Raw genomic sequence first — 14,054 nt, 5'->3', positions numbered from 1 at the left:
GTGCAGTGCTTCCTAGTCGGATCTCAGCCAGAGTAAAGTTAACTTGTTGTGGTGCTAGCTGTAATATGAGAATCTGAAAAGCTAGAAGCCCAAGCAGTGGATTTGTACTGAAGTTCATGTTCAAGACTAAGGCATGATTGAATATGTCTGTGTCATGGCACAGTCTGAGTTTATAATACTCAAAGGCAGCCTGGTTTAATAATGGAGTCCAGCAAGGAAACTTTTTCTTTGGCACAGACGAAGCCCTTCCCATGGATATCCTCTCTTTCTTCACATTCTGAACAACACTGTACTCACAGCTCGTGACTTCAGGTTTAGAAATCTGAAATACAGGTTTAGAAATCTGAAATAGTTGGTCTGGAAAGAATATTTTCCACGGAATGGTCTACAAGTGAGGTATTTATCTGCAATCCAGAATGCTTTCCAAGGCAGGGCTGGAAAATAATGTACTGCTTTGTTCTGGGAGGTCAAGCAAGTTCATTTAGGAGTAATATAGCTACTTTCAACCATATCGCTTTTAAAAAACTCTCTGAACTAATTTGAGGAGTAACTATTAAAAATGCTTTAGCTGTTTTTTGTGTTTGTTAGGAGATGCTGTCATTAACTGCAACCACATCTATTTCATTTTTGTTTGCATTCATTGTGAACCTTACAGTTGTAAATCAGATGAGGACAAATATCATAAATGTCAATGAGATGGTTTTAGATGCAAGGAGATGTTCCGAACTCATCTGGCTCCAGTGTTCTTGCAGATTTGTAACACAGAAACTGAAGCAAAGGGAGAATGCATCAGCTGTGCTCCTAATGATGCAATATTTCAAAATATGTGTATTACTTTTCCTGAGGGATTAGATGTTTACTCTGTAAAGACACATGGAAGTACACTCTGCCTATTACAATAGCTGAAACTGCACTAAAATAACCAGAAGGCCAATGTCATTTTTTTATTCTGTGTTAATTTCACTATTCAAATTGAGGATAACTTTTATTCTCCTTTCTTCTATCCTTTTATTATCCTCTGTCCTTCCCCATCACCCAATTTCTATGCTGTCGGTCTCTGTATGCCAGGGCTATAAGTGCATGAGGATGGTCAGGTGCAGAAGAATCCCCAGGAGACTATCTGCAAAGTGGTACTGTCATATGTTTTCATTTATGCTTTGGGGGAAAATTTTGAGAGGATGTTTATGAAATTGGAAAGTGGTATCAAGCTGGGTGGGGCTGCAAGCACCACGGGAAAAAGAATTCAATGAAGGCTTGATGTTTTAGAAAAACAAAGAGCCTGAAAATGGAGTATAATTCCATATAGTCAAGTGCAAGGCTTTATGTGTCATAGACCTGGCTAGGAGAGGTTCCGTAGAAAACGTATCGATTACATTTGGCCACAGGCTGAATGTCATCATCAGTGCTGTGTTCTTGCAAAGTAGGCAAGTGTCATATTGGAATGTATGAACTGTCACATCATTTCAGTTTTGTGGGGTAATCCTGCTTCACTCAATACTGGTGAGGGCTCAGCAGAAGTAGTTGGGTTTTGGCACCAGATTGCATGAGAATAGACTGATTAGAGAGAATTCAAACAGAATTGACAGAAATAACCATGGGTCTTGAAGTTAACAGTCTACAAAGAAAGATTGAAGGAGTTGTGGCGGTTGAGGTCACAGAATAGAAGAGGGAAGGAAACGTCACAGCCTTCAGGTATGTAAAGGGAGTCTCCAGGTGCATAGTCACTGCCATAAAAAGGCACAGACCTAAACAGCAGCAAGCAAAATCCCGGTTGGAAATTAGGAAGCCTTCTGTTGAGAAGGGCAGTAAAGCACTGGCATAGGTTGCCTACCCACCCTATGTCTAGCCAGCTCTCAAAGAATGATTGAAAAGCAACTGTTTGAACTCCCCTTTACACACTTGTCCATTGTGCATATGCTGGAGGCATCAAGCACAAGCTCAGATACGTGGCACTGAAAAATCCTGGCATCAGTCTAGCAGCTCTCATTACAGAATTAGCACAGGAATTAGATAAAACTAGTCAAAGCATAGAGCAACTGCCAGAGGGGAAAGGCTGGTTGCAAATCCTACTACATTTGTGGATCTGCAGCATTTTTAGGCAAGAATCCAGAACTGCTCAGCACAAATCCATGAAGGCTTTAAATGTTGGAAGGTCTTGAGAGATACATATATTTTTAGGTTGTTTTTTTTTAAAGTGGGATTTTGTGATGCTTCTTGGTGAAAGCTGATTAGATTGGTTGACAGGAGAGTGAGGAAGAAGCACCAGAGAGGATTTCTGTGAGTCATAATAAAGCAAATTAAAGAACTTTTTGCTACCTGTCTTTTTATAACCAAAGAAATTAAAGTGGGAAAATTGCCACTGTCTTTTCAGATCCATTGGCACTGTTGTATGCCTTACCAAGGGCCAGGACAGAAAAGATTTCTGTGATGCTTACTTCAGCCTTCCCAAAAGGAATTGCCCAGTACTGGTTCCTCCCACTAACATCAATGCTACTGACTGTCTATAAATAGGAGTTTGACAAACAGCCTCTTTTTTTTTTTTTTTTTTTTTTTTTTTTTCCCCAGGCTCAAGTCACATGTTAGAACGCGCTTTCCTCTAACTCGAGACTGCATTACAGTCCCTACAGCAGCAGCCTGGAAAGCTTGCTTTGCAGGAGAGCACTTTATGTGGACACAGAAGATGCCGAGGAGGCGGAAGTGAGCTTGCACACACAAGAGACTTATCTGCAGTACCGTAGTTCTGTATTCACTAAAGGTAATAATGAATGTAGCCTATAATAATTAATGTGCTTGTAACAAGCCCCTTTGGAGGCCACATGCAAAGGCTGTGTGTGTTTGTCACAGGTCCCATGGTTCACACTGTGGGAACCTTTACTTCCCTGTGAACAGAAAAGGGATTAATCTGAGCTTTTAAGGTAAGACAGCTGACCTAGGGGAAGTTGATTTCTGTGGCTGTTGGAAAGGGAGTAGTTTCTTTGACTTGCAGAGAAATATTGTTACCCAGTATGAATTATTGTTGTCTAATGTTTCTTTGCTTGTATTGGACTTCAGTTTTACCTTTTTCCTACATGCATCTTTGGAGGGACCTGTCTCTGGCAGTTACTCTTCTGTGAAAGATGGAGTTTTATCAGCTGAAGTGATAACTGTATTAGCTCTACATATCACCTGATATGATTGATTTTGATAAGTTTACTAAATTGCAAAGGGTGTGGGCTTTAGATGAATAAATGGAATCTACAGAAACTAGAATCAAATCAGAAAGGTTCCTTGCACACTTATAACTGTGATTAGATCTCACTGAAATGGAGAGATTTCTCAAATGGTTTACAGGAACTGCCTCAGTGACTAAGTGGCCTGGCTCTTACAGTCTGGTTCCTTCCGTGTTCCTGATTTCAGAAAGACTGAATTAAAATGAAAGTGTTTCGAGAGCCTCATGCTTTTATGATTAAATAATCCATTTCTCTCATAATGAGATATTTATAGCCAATTTCCCTTGCTTTTTTGTTCTTTGCAATTTGAAAGCTGTCCAGAGTAAGAAGTTGCCCTTCCTTCCTCTACTCTAGAAGGCATGATTTCCAGGAAAGTGGTGGGATCGCTTGTCTGTCTGTTTGTTGTTACTGCATTTATCTGGTAAGCATTTGCTGGCAAGCTTGGTCATATTTAAAAGGTCCTGTCTATATCTATACTGTGGTAAAAAGCATATTAGCAGAAAAATATAGGTGGTGCATTTTATGGAAAGTCCCTGTTAGAGCTTTAAGAAAGAACAGTAATTGGTATAACAGATAAAGTAGCACTAGTAGAGGGAGAAGCCTCTGAAGGGAGAGAGAAAAAAAGACCAACTGTGTCTAAATTAGGCTGCTAACACCGTATCTGACTCACAAAAAAAAGTTCAAGTACAGAATATTCCAGTTACATTTCAGTTCAGGCCTTCAAAGAAATGATTATCTGTCTCTTCAAACAGTCCAAACTCACTCCAATATAACTAGGAATAGCTTTGTAGCTATCAAACATTGTAGCTTTCAAACATTGAGAATGTTTGTAGCTTTGAGTATACTGACTACTGAGTATGCCTTACAGATTCTCTTGAGCAAACTCAAACATTGTCTGAAAGGAATCTGAGATCAGGTATTTCTATTAACTATTTGATTATTAATTATTAAATTATTATTAATTATACTGTACTTCTGATGTTGCCATTTGCTCTTATTTCACATTGTGGGTAGCTGCATTTCACCAGTAATTAAGTGCTGTATATAAAAATGTATATAGATTGTGATCAAAACTGAAGGGAAAAAAAATAATTAAAGGACTCACACACAGCATTTAAAGTCCCAGGAAGTGTCAGTATAACACATCAGTGTATATTACATATTTATCCATTTTGGGCATTGCCTTATGTGTCTCCATTTGTGTATGCTTTTCAAAAATGCGTAGGCCTATATTTTGCACACCACTTGGTGTAAATAATAATACTTAGAACTGATGTTACAAGCTGGATGCTTCTGGACTCATTTTGTTCTGAGATTCCCATTTATACCTTATCAGCAGTATACTACGTTGAAAAATGAATACCCTGGATCGTACACTAATTAGTAAAGTAGACATGCAGTTAGCTAGAGTTACTTCTCAAAATCTGTGCCAGATTCTCAGAAGATCTTGGAAAATCCTAGGAAGGTATCTTTTAACATTACCTGTCTTAAAAGGTTTCTTTGCTATCACAGGATTACAGTTGGAAATAGAAAAGTGCACTACCTCCCATATTACCTTCCTTGCCCCAAAATCTTGTAAGTATCCCTTTTTGTATGTAATGAATAACACAGATGATTGTTACAGGAGCTGTACTTCACTGACAGTATAAGTAGTTACTAACAAGTAGTCACTTGTTCTTTATTTTATGAATCTATAATTAGTCACTCTCTTGAAACAAAATGGTAATAAGGCAACCTTTTCTGCTTTAGTCTGCTTGCCCTTCAGGACAGCTCTGTATTTGTACAGCATGAGTGAGGCCTTGTTTGCTGTGGGTCACAGAGAGACCATGACTAACAGGTTAACATTGGCTTTATTATCAGGGTGTAATCACACACATGCGCATGTACACGCAGGATCTCACTGTGCTTTGAGTTGTTGATTAAGTATCCCAGCTCACTACATGGAGAAATGTAAGTCAGAGAAGTGAAATGAACAATCACATAAGGAGTTCTGGCAGAGTTAGGAATAACCCCCCAGTCTCCTAATTGTGTTCCTCTTCTTCACTCTATGATCTGTGCTTTCCACTCACTTTATGAATGTATTTGTGTTATGGCAGCACTTGAGTTGTGGACCAGAAGCCTGCTCTGAGCAAATGAAAGGGTAGCTGCTTCTCCAGAAGCCTTACAGTTTAAGGCGTCAGCTTCATTGTGTGATGCAAACTAATGTACAGTTAACTAACTTAGCATGGGTCCCAAAAGCTGTCTCAAAGCTGCATAAAAGAGAATTTACACTGTGGAGGAGCAGGGTACATGGCCTAAGTGAATTCACTGCCATATTGGACCATAGCTGTAACAAGACAAGCCACGGCTTTTCCAATGTTTTGTTGAGACCTACTAATCTTGTAAAAACAAACCAAAACAAAACAATGCAAATAGAAAAGATGATCTCTTATAGAGGCATTTCTGATAACTTCAAGCCTTTAAAAACCATCGTGTCTAGCAAGATGCTTATTTCTCTGTGCTATTTAAAGTGTGATATATTTCAGGTAGCTCAGCCCTCCAGGTGAACAGAAACAGTTATGCAGGGAATGGAGCACATACATGACCAGTACTGGCAGTCCCCAACAAGCATATGCTTCCCTGGATTTTTGACCCCTAAACTCTGATTAACCCACAGACTCGGAGAACTGCCAGCATCTCTCTGTCCTTGTTCTTTTGTGCGCTCTGTTTCAAAACTGTTACTTGTCTGACAGCCCCTGAATGTGTGTACAGGCAACGTCTAACTCTCTGTACCAGGCAGAGCAGCGTGCACAGCAACTGGAGTGAGGACTGGGACGGCTGTCAGTACAGCAGCAGGTCCTGAAGCTGAACCTGGTTCATATTTTAAGAAAAGCATTACAATCCCTTTCTATTCTCTCCCCATCATGCAGCTCCGTGAAACTCCAATATACAGAAGAGAAGCCAATCCAGCTTTTCCCCCAGTAAGTACTGGCTTTTTATTTCCTGACCTTTAAACTGCTGTTCCTCTCTTCCGGGCATATTCATGTATTATTCAGTGGATATTTCTTCCTTTTTTTACAGATTATTTTATCAGCAGCCAAGAGTGCTGGCTCCAAAGTAAGTTTCTTTCTTTGAACTTTGTCGTTTGTTTCTGCTGACTTTGGTTTGGGTGCTCTGTGGTCCTCACAGTCTCAGAGTCCTGGTACACACTGAACAGTACCTTGTTCCATGAGAAAGCTAACCATACGAGTATGTCTAGAGCTGTCTATGCTGCTATAAGATTGAGCTTAGCCACTGTATTCTTGTTAACATACCTACTGTAAATTCCCAATTAATACATTAGCACACACACAGACAGTCCGTCTACATGGTTGCTGCCAGGAGCTCTTTTTGAGGTGGGAGATACGTAATAGCTGGAAGACAGTGCGAAGTACTTTCTGAAACTGTGTTGTAGCTGTAACCAGCTGTGGGAGAGCTTTAAATCCACTTCAGGGCAAAATCAAGCAGGTGCCTTGTATGACCTTCAGCAATGGTTTCAGCTAACCTGCTGGATCTTACACTGGAACAGATTGCAGTCACTCACACAGACAAGTCTCTATGAGAAGCCGTCGAACTAGTGAGTTTAAACAGACGTGGAAGGTTTCAGGCAGCAGCAACTAAGAAGTGACTTAGGCAAATGCTCCTTGTCAGCTCGTGTTTGTTAGCAGTCTCCTTTGGTCCAGCTCCAATGACCTGACTCTTATCTCTAGCAGTTCACCTTCAACAGCCACCATTCTTTTGCACGTTAATATACACACCCCGTTGGTACATACATATATTCCTCCCCCCCCCCCCCCCCCGCTATTTCAACAGGCCGTGCTAGGCCTGAATATTTCTCCCTTCCATATTTGAATAAATTAATGTGCAAAATCAGCTAGTATGTACTGGACTAAATGAGGAGAGAATCTTGTAGCTTTTAGTGCTCTATGTCTTCTGAAGGGAGTTCACTAGCACACACTAAGGGGATGCATACCATGGAAATGAGTCATGGGGAAACCCAGTGCAGACCTTTAGAATGAAATGAAAAAAAGCCCTTCTTAAAGAAGCAAACTTGCAGATTTCCTTCTCTCCCTCTCTCTCCTCGTCTAAAAAAGGATAATTAACCCAGGAGGAGAACAGCTCAGTTAGTACATTTTCTACAAACCAAATTCTTCTTCCTGTATAATTTCATCTTTTAATCATACACATTACTATAGGAGGGAGTGAAATTGTTATTCTCTTATCCACTCAGACTGAAAATATTAGATCTGGGTTGAAAGTGTACTGCTGCCTCAGCCATCAAACTGCTCCCCACAGATCCCTTGGTTTGGTTCTTGTGCTACTATTGCCTTGGGAGCGTGTCAGATGGGAGACTGCTTCAGCCTCCAAGTGTGGCCCTGGGCTGTGCATGACAAATTTCATTAGCAGTGTGCTACAGATCATGGGCTGGGGCGAATGTGAGTGGGCTAGGGTAAATTACACATTATAAATGACATCTTGTTTTAAAATCAAAAAGGTAAGAATGAAACCCTGAAAACAAAGAAAGTTGAAATAGCATTGTGTAGCTGTAATAGGGCATAATCAGACTCTGCTGCATATATATTCAACATTTCCACTACCCACACAGGAGATTAAGGATTTTCTATAACTTTGTTACACGTTTGAATGTTGGCTCACATACAGAATTTTAAATTATATCTGAATGTGTTAAAGCTATATATAAATACTGGAAAAATAAACTGTCATGCCGCAAGCTGTGTTTTAATAACACAGCAATGGGGTATATTTTTATAGTAATTTTCATATTATTACTTGTGTTTTAGTTTGTATGTAGCAATCTGCATCAGACTGATAGCAAATATGCGTAGCTTCTTATTCTGTGAGTTCAGTGGTCATTAAACTCTCCTTAGCAGAAAAGTCCTATGAGCTTAAATGAGATTTTAGTAGATGCTGGGGTTTTTGCCAGTTTGTTAGATAGTGCTTAATTTCATCCCAGGAACTGAAATGTCCATGCTCAGTAATCTTAAATAAGAGAGCAGGGAGAAAAATCTGAAGATAATAATATCCATAATGAGTTAATGCTGATACACACACTCTTCCTCTAACTGTCTTTTGAATGTTTCTTTCCCATTTACTGGCCTTTAAACCAAAGGAACAGTTACATTTCATTAACATTCCCTTTCCTTTCCTTCAGGCGTCAGGATGTGCTGACAGTCACACCATGGCTGGCCCCCATCATCTGGGAAGGAACCTTCAATTCTGAGATCCTGGACAGTGCCTACAGGCCACTGAACCTCACCATAGGGGTGACAGCCTTTGCCATTGGAAAGTAAGTGAACCACTCAGTGGGCACAGTTCTTGGGTTGATGTACTTCCTCTGTCAAAAGATCATTTTGGCTTTTCTTGTCCTCAGCAGAGCTGAAATCTGTCCCAGTCTGTAGTAAACTTTCATGCCCAGGTATTGTGTCTATAATCATAAAAGCCTACAAGATAACGGACTCAGCACCCAAGGTACCTGGAAGCCTGGTCAGTATTTTTGAAGAACTAGCATGTGCCTTGGGTATTACAGCTGTAGATAGGTGGTTGGTTGGTCAAAGTAGGGATAATCCACTTGTTCCTTGTCCTCCACTGTACTTTACCTATTGCATGTATAGCGTATGGATCCTTGCAGCAATAGCTAGTCAACGCTCTTCATCCCTTGTCTTCTTCCATTCATTAAAGTACCCTTCATAATCCACCATGCATCCCCCTTGTCTCTGCTGTGCTATTCACGTGTTGTGTCTGCACAGATACACAAGGTTTGTGGGCGGCTTCTTGGAGTCGGCAGAGAAACATTTCATGAAAGGCTATCGGGTGAACTATTATATCTTCACGGACAACCCTGAGACAATTCCTGATGTCCAGCTGCAACCTGGACGAAGGTTTGTCATTGTCCCTATCAAGAAATACTCCAGCTGGCAAGAGATCTCCATGCGCAGGATGGAGGCTATAAACAAGCACATAGCAGAGACAAGTCATCAGGAGGTGGACTACCTCTTCTGCCTGGACATTGACATGGTGTTCTACAATGCCTGGGGGCCCGAGACCCTGGGTGATACAGTAGCAGCCATACACCCTGGCTATTTCAATGTCCCTCGAAGCCAGTTCCCTTATGAGAGGAGGAGCTCTTCAGCAGCCTACATCCCTGATGGAGAAGGGGACTTCTACTACGGAGGAGCCGTGTTTGGAGGGCTGGTCAAGAAAGTCTATGAGTTCACCAAGACTTGCCACATGACCATCCTGACGGACAAAGCCAATGGAATCATGGCAGCCTGGCAGGAAGAAAGTCATCTCAACAGGCACTTCCTCTCCCACAAACCCTCCAAAGTGCTTTCTCCAGAGTATTTATGGGATGACAGGAAGCCAAAGCCCCCTGAAATTCACCTCATACGTTTTTCCACAGTGGATAAGAACTACAATGAGATAAGAGGTTGACCATCTGATCCCCGCAGAGGTGTCCTCCACGCAATCAAACCCACTGAATATTAGCTCCCACAGAACATGCCCCATCGTGAATTTTTGTTCCCAGTGTGATCAAACTGAGAAAGGAACATGTGGATAATTTCTCTGGAGAACAGGAGTCTTAATGCATTTCAGAAGCAGCAGCCAAAGTGGAGGTGAGAATGAAAAGGTTTCTAGGTTCCTAATCTTTGTAAATACAAGCATCCTGGTTGAGGCTGCAGCACACAAAATGGCATCCAAAAGGCCAGTTACCAAATGCAAGGCTGTCCTTATAGCAAGGCTACAGATGCCTTTACCTGAGTGTTTTCCTGAGGCCCAGCAGAAACTCAGCAAGATCAAAATGGTATTTGACATTCCTGTGGAGAAGGAGAAGACCTAGAGTTTTAGTAAAGACCTTTTCACTTAAAAATCCAGCTTTGCAGGGCAATTAATTTTCATGCATTGTGATTTAAACTCACACCCTTTTTCAGGATCAGGAGGAAACTTGCGCTCAGAGCAAGTTATCCCTGATTAGTGTGCAACAGGATTTCTTGGACCTTCTCAGCAGAGAGCTGGTGCCAGCCATTGCCAGTAAGAACCCTGGTCTGACAGGACAAATAGTGTGAATTCATACAGCAGTTATCTTCCACGTTCCAATCTGTGTTTTGGAGACCCAAGTTTAGACAGAACTGGCACAGCTCAGACCCAGACTGAACTTGTTTGGGTTTATTTCAATCACAGATGTGCTCTGAACCTTTTCCCTGGTTCCCATGTCTCTGTAGATCATGTAATCTTTTCCAACACAGCAAATCTGGTATTGAGAGGTTCATGTTCCTATCCATTGCTTCAGTCCTTTCCAACTTTTCTAAGCTCTGTGAAATAAATTGGCTAGAAGCTGCTGGAACTGGCAGTAAGAGCTGATGTATTTCCAGCAAACAGGGTGATTTCATTTTATAATGAAATGCTCTAGTGAAACTGCGAGTTCAGTCTAGAGCTGGAAGTAGGCTGGGGTTAACATTTTCTTTGCACGAATGTGATGAGAAGCTGAACCAGGCCTTTTGCAGACTTTAAAGCCTGACAGCTCGCTCGGGTGAAGAGGTGTGGGGGGGTCCAAACACAGGGGAACAGCCACAGCTTGCCAACGATGACAGCATAATTGTCAACTGAGGTCAAAGCATGGAAGTTCGTCAGCCACATCCCTTGCCGCAGCACATCTGCCATAAACATCTTCTCTGTTACCTCCCAAGGCATGCTACCAAAGGGCTGTGCAAATCCGTGCCATGCTCATTTAATGTGAGCAGGGAGAGGGACCACAGGGAGCAGCAGAGAATGGCAGTGCTGTACAGCATGGAGAGGAGAAGCAGGGGTGAAAGGCCTAAGCTGACTGTTTCTAAGGGAACAGTTTAAAAAAAAAAAAAAAAAGAAAAGAAAAAAGGCTCATTTAGCAGAGAGAGAGAAAATGGGGAAGAGGTGCCTGACTGTTCTTGCTTCTCTTCACATGAAAAATTGCTGTATGGCAGTGTATCAAGTATTTGAAGCTTTAGGGCCCCACCACTGATTGCAAATGACTTAACAAGCCCTTTCAGTCCTGTGTGAGCCGGCTGAAAATGGCACTTGCCAGTGTCATTGTAGGCATTTCATCTTCCAGAAGACTAATTAGAAAATCTTTCATGGTACCCATAATATAGATAAGGTACACAAAATACCTCCAGCCCAAAACCCTTTAGTGGCAGCTGGGTCTGTTGATTCATGCTTTATCCAGCAAAGGGTTTACCCTATTGTATTTTCTCCAGACTGTTCTTAGTGCTGTGGTGCTGGAGGAAGACACCCCTCTACATAATTAACACAAAACTGAATCTCCTGTGAAGATGTCTATGTTTGGTAACCACGCACCTCATCTAAGCCAAAAGGGTGAAGAAAGATCCTTATCCAAGTATTTCCAAAAAGATATATTCCCACCAGGATTCCAGGATTAATACTGTATATTTTTTATTTGTAAAACAGTTGTGTCCAAAGGCCATGACTGGAACTAAGGTCTCATTATGCCAGTTGCTATATATATGCATATGGATTTTTTTATGAGCCAAAAGGAACTGTCTAGTCTGATCTGCACAGGACAAGCCAGGTAATTTTATCTCCCAATGTCAGTATCAAGCTCACGATACATAGCTGGTCTGTGCTAGATCTCTCAGAAAAGCATTCAGATCCAATAAAAACATGAAGTAATAGAGTAGCCACAAATCTATAGATCAGCTGTGCCAATGGCTAATTCCCCTTATGCCTTAATTCTGCTCTAAATTGGTCTGTGTTTGCGGCCTGTATTTGCAGCCATTGGGCTTCATTCTGCCATACTAAATTACTTGAATTCCTGTGCAGATATTCATAGCCTATACTAAATCCACCACGAGAGGAAGTTCTCCAGCACAAATGAGGCGTGATAGAGGGTGGCCTATGTTTCTGGGGTACCTGTTCTGAAAAACTTTTGTGAAAGGCTTGGTCTCCGGCTCCGCTTCCTAGCCACCTTTTGGCCAAATCCAGGACCCTGTGATTGACGTGGTAATGGCCTGATTTGTGCAGTGCCAAACATGTTTATCTTCCTGGCAGGCCTGCAGCTTCTCCCCAGGTGAATGTCTTGTGTCACATGTTACGTGACACAGTTCTGCTCGACAGGGCTGTGATTTGAAGCAGTACCTAGAAACTCCCTATGTCTCCAGTGAGCAGAAGAATGTGACTGCAGAAACACGCTCCCCAGTGCAGTGTGGGAGATGGTCCCTGAATCAGCTCATGCCCTCCTCTAATTAATGAAAGCCTGGACTTCAGTTGTCATCTCCTGCTGATTAATCCCCGTCCCCCAACACCAGCAGCAAGCTTTCCTTCTCTCATTTAGATTGTGCAGCCTGAGGCTTGTGGGCAGCGTGGGAGTTTCACAAGGACCTACTTTCTGATGAGAATTCCCCACCAACTTCCATTGCTCAGTGGGGAAACTGAGGCACACGGTAGCAAGGCAGCAGAGTGGCACTCTTGTATGTGAGGTCTTGCTCCGCTCGCCACAGGAGACAATGCAGTCTCACATGTCCATGTGCCAAGGGAATTTGGACTTGGAAACATGCATGCAGTACTACATGAAAAGTGAATCACTGCATGTAAATAAATCATCAGCCAATTTACACTGCCTGAGAATCTGATGATGCTTTCAAGGTATTTCTGACTCAAGCCCTGCTTGTCCTTAACCAAGCCTCAGATCAGTAGCTTATTGCCTTCCCAAGGGCCCCTTGTTCCATCCATCCCTTTCTGCTCAGCTGGAACAGACTCATCATTCATTGTCCATCTAATTTAAGAATCCATCTGACAGGCTTTTTCTTTCCTTGTTCCGCCTGGTGACTTGCATGGTGCATTCATCCCCAAAGGGAAAATTTCTCTGGGGAGCAAGAAACAGAAACTTCCAGCACTGAATATGATCCTGGGTGGGGCCAGACTGTGATCTTCTCGTTCTCCCCACTGATAGGACAAGAATCATTTCCACTAAGCCAGACTAGCACCCTTTTTCACTCCTATTCAGATTTCCCTGAACCCTCCCACAGGTGGTGTTGCCTGACATTATTGACCAGAAATGTCATTTTGAATCACTTTGATACGCAGCAATAGTTACAAAAGGACTGGCCTAGTCAAACCTCTGTGTGAGATCTGTGGCTGGGGGGCATGGAAATGAGATGGTCTTTGAGCAGACATGAATGAGGAAGGATAAAAACATCAGTTATACATTCCCTGCACAAAACCAGCTTGGGGAATACCCATGTGCATTGGGCTGGCTTAATGCAGCTAAAGCAGCACGGTGGTGGAAAGGAGCTGGAAGCCTGCAAGCTCCCTGCCAGAACGGCTGGTTTTACTCCCCTACCCTCTGTCTTACCTGTTTTGCCTGGGGCTTTACAAGGAAGAGACTGTCTCTTGTTCTGTGTCCGCATGGGGCCTAGTCTTGGTTGCTCACTAGTGAATGTGAGATACACAGAATGAGTTTCTTTCTCAGGGGGGATTTGCTCTAATCTGAAAGGGCAGCACTAAGCAGCAGGGTTACTATTTTCTCACTTGAATCCCCCCTGCTCTGCTTCACCTCACTGCCCCAGCAAGTCTCCGTGGGATCCCCAGGGGTGAAACACACAGAGGGCAACAGCTGCTCTCCAGGTGGAGCGACAATGACAGTGATGGGCCCTTGCAGGGACAGCAGGAACTGGAGAAGGAATTTACAGGAGTGGGTTGCACTTTACTCACGCTAAATCCCCAATCCTGCAGTTCTGATCCACACATAGGTCCACACAACCAAATAATTTAGGAAAGCATTGCTAGCAAAATGCATCGGAGTGACTTTTAAAT

At 42.4% G+C, this 14,054-nt stretch overlaps 1 protein-coding gene across 7 annotated transcripts; it reads left to right on the top strand.

Annotated features, from left to right (window-relative positions):
• The first annotated feature begins 88 nt into the window (after positions 1 to 88).
• Positions 89 to 12,853, top strand: LOC115335226 (globoside alpha-1,3-N-acetylgalactosaminyltransferase 1). Of its 7 annotated transcripts, XM_030000608.1 has the most exons (9): positions 89 to 1,130; positions 2,566 to 2,755; positions 2,845 to 2,915; positions 3,523 to 3,630; positions 4,722 to 4,784; positions 6,119 to 6,169; positions 6,270 to 6,305; positions 8,401 to 8,535; positions 8,996 to 12,853. In XM_030000608.1, the coding sequence occupies exons 4-9, from the start codon at positions 3,569 to 3,571 to the stop codon at positions 9,678 to 9,680; spliced, it is 1,032 nt and encodes a 343-aa protein (XP_029856468.1). In that variant the 5' UTR covers positions 89 to 1,130; positions 2,566 to 2,755; positions 2,845 to 2,915; positions 3,523 to 3,568; the 3' UTR covers positions 9,681 to 12,853. The 7 variants fall into 7 exon arrangements, with proteins under 7 accessions (XP_029856468.1, XP_029856467.1, XP_029856469.1 ...); XM_030000607.1 differs by lacking the exon at positions 2,845 to 2,915; XM_030000609.1 differs by lacking the exons at positions 2,845 to 2,915; positions 3,523 to 3,630 and having other exon boundaries at positions 6,245 to 6,305.
• Positions 12,854 to 14,054: the final 1,201 nt, after the last annotated feature.

The sequence above is a fragment of the Aquila chrysaetos genome, chromosome 24, assembly GCF_900496995.4.
Source record: "Aquila chrysaetos chrysaetos chromosome 24, bAquChr1.4, whole genome shotgun sequence".
Lineage (NCBI taxonomy): Eukaryota > Metazoa > Chordata > Aves > Accipitriformes > Accipitridae > Aquila > Aquila chrysaetos.
This window is presented reverse-complemented; position numbering and strand designations above follow the sequence as displayed.

What these genes read in the sequence shown, in the direction of transcription:
- LOC115335226 (XM_030000607.1), top strand. Translation starts at nt 3,569, where the DNA reads ATGATTTCCAGGAAAGTGGTGGGATCGCTTGTCTGTCTGTTTGTTGTT. An exon ending in CTTCCTTGCCCCAAAATCTT is followed by an intron (nt 4,785 to 6,118) that starts GTAAGTATCCCT and finishes CCCATCATGCAG; the next exon opens with CTCCGTGAAACTCCAATATA. An exon ending in ACAGCCTTTGCCATTGGAAA is followed by an intron (nt 8,536 to 8,995) that starts GTAAGTGAACCA and finishes GTGTCTGCACAG; the next exon opens with ATACACAAGGTTTGTGGGCG.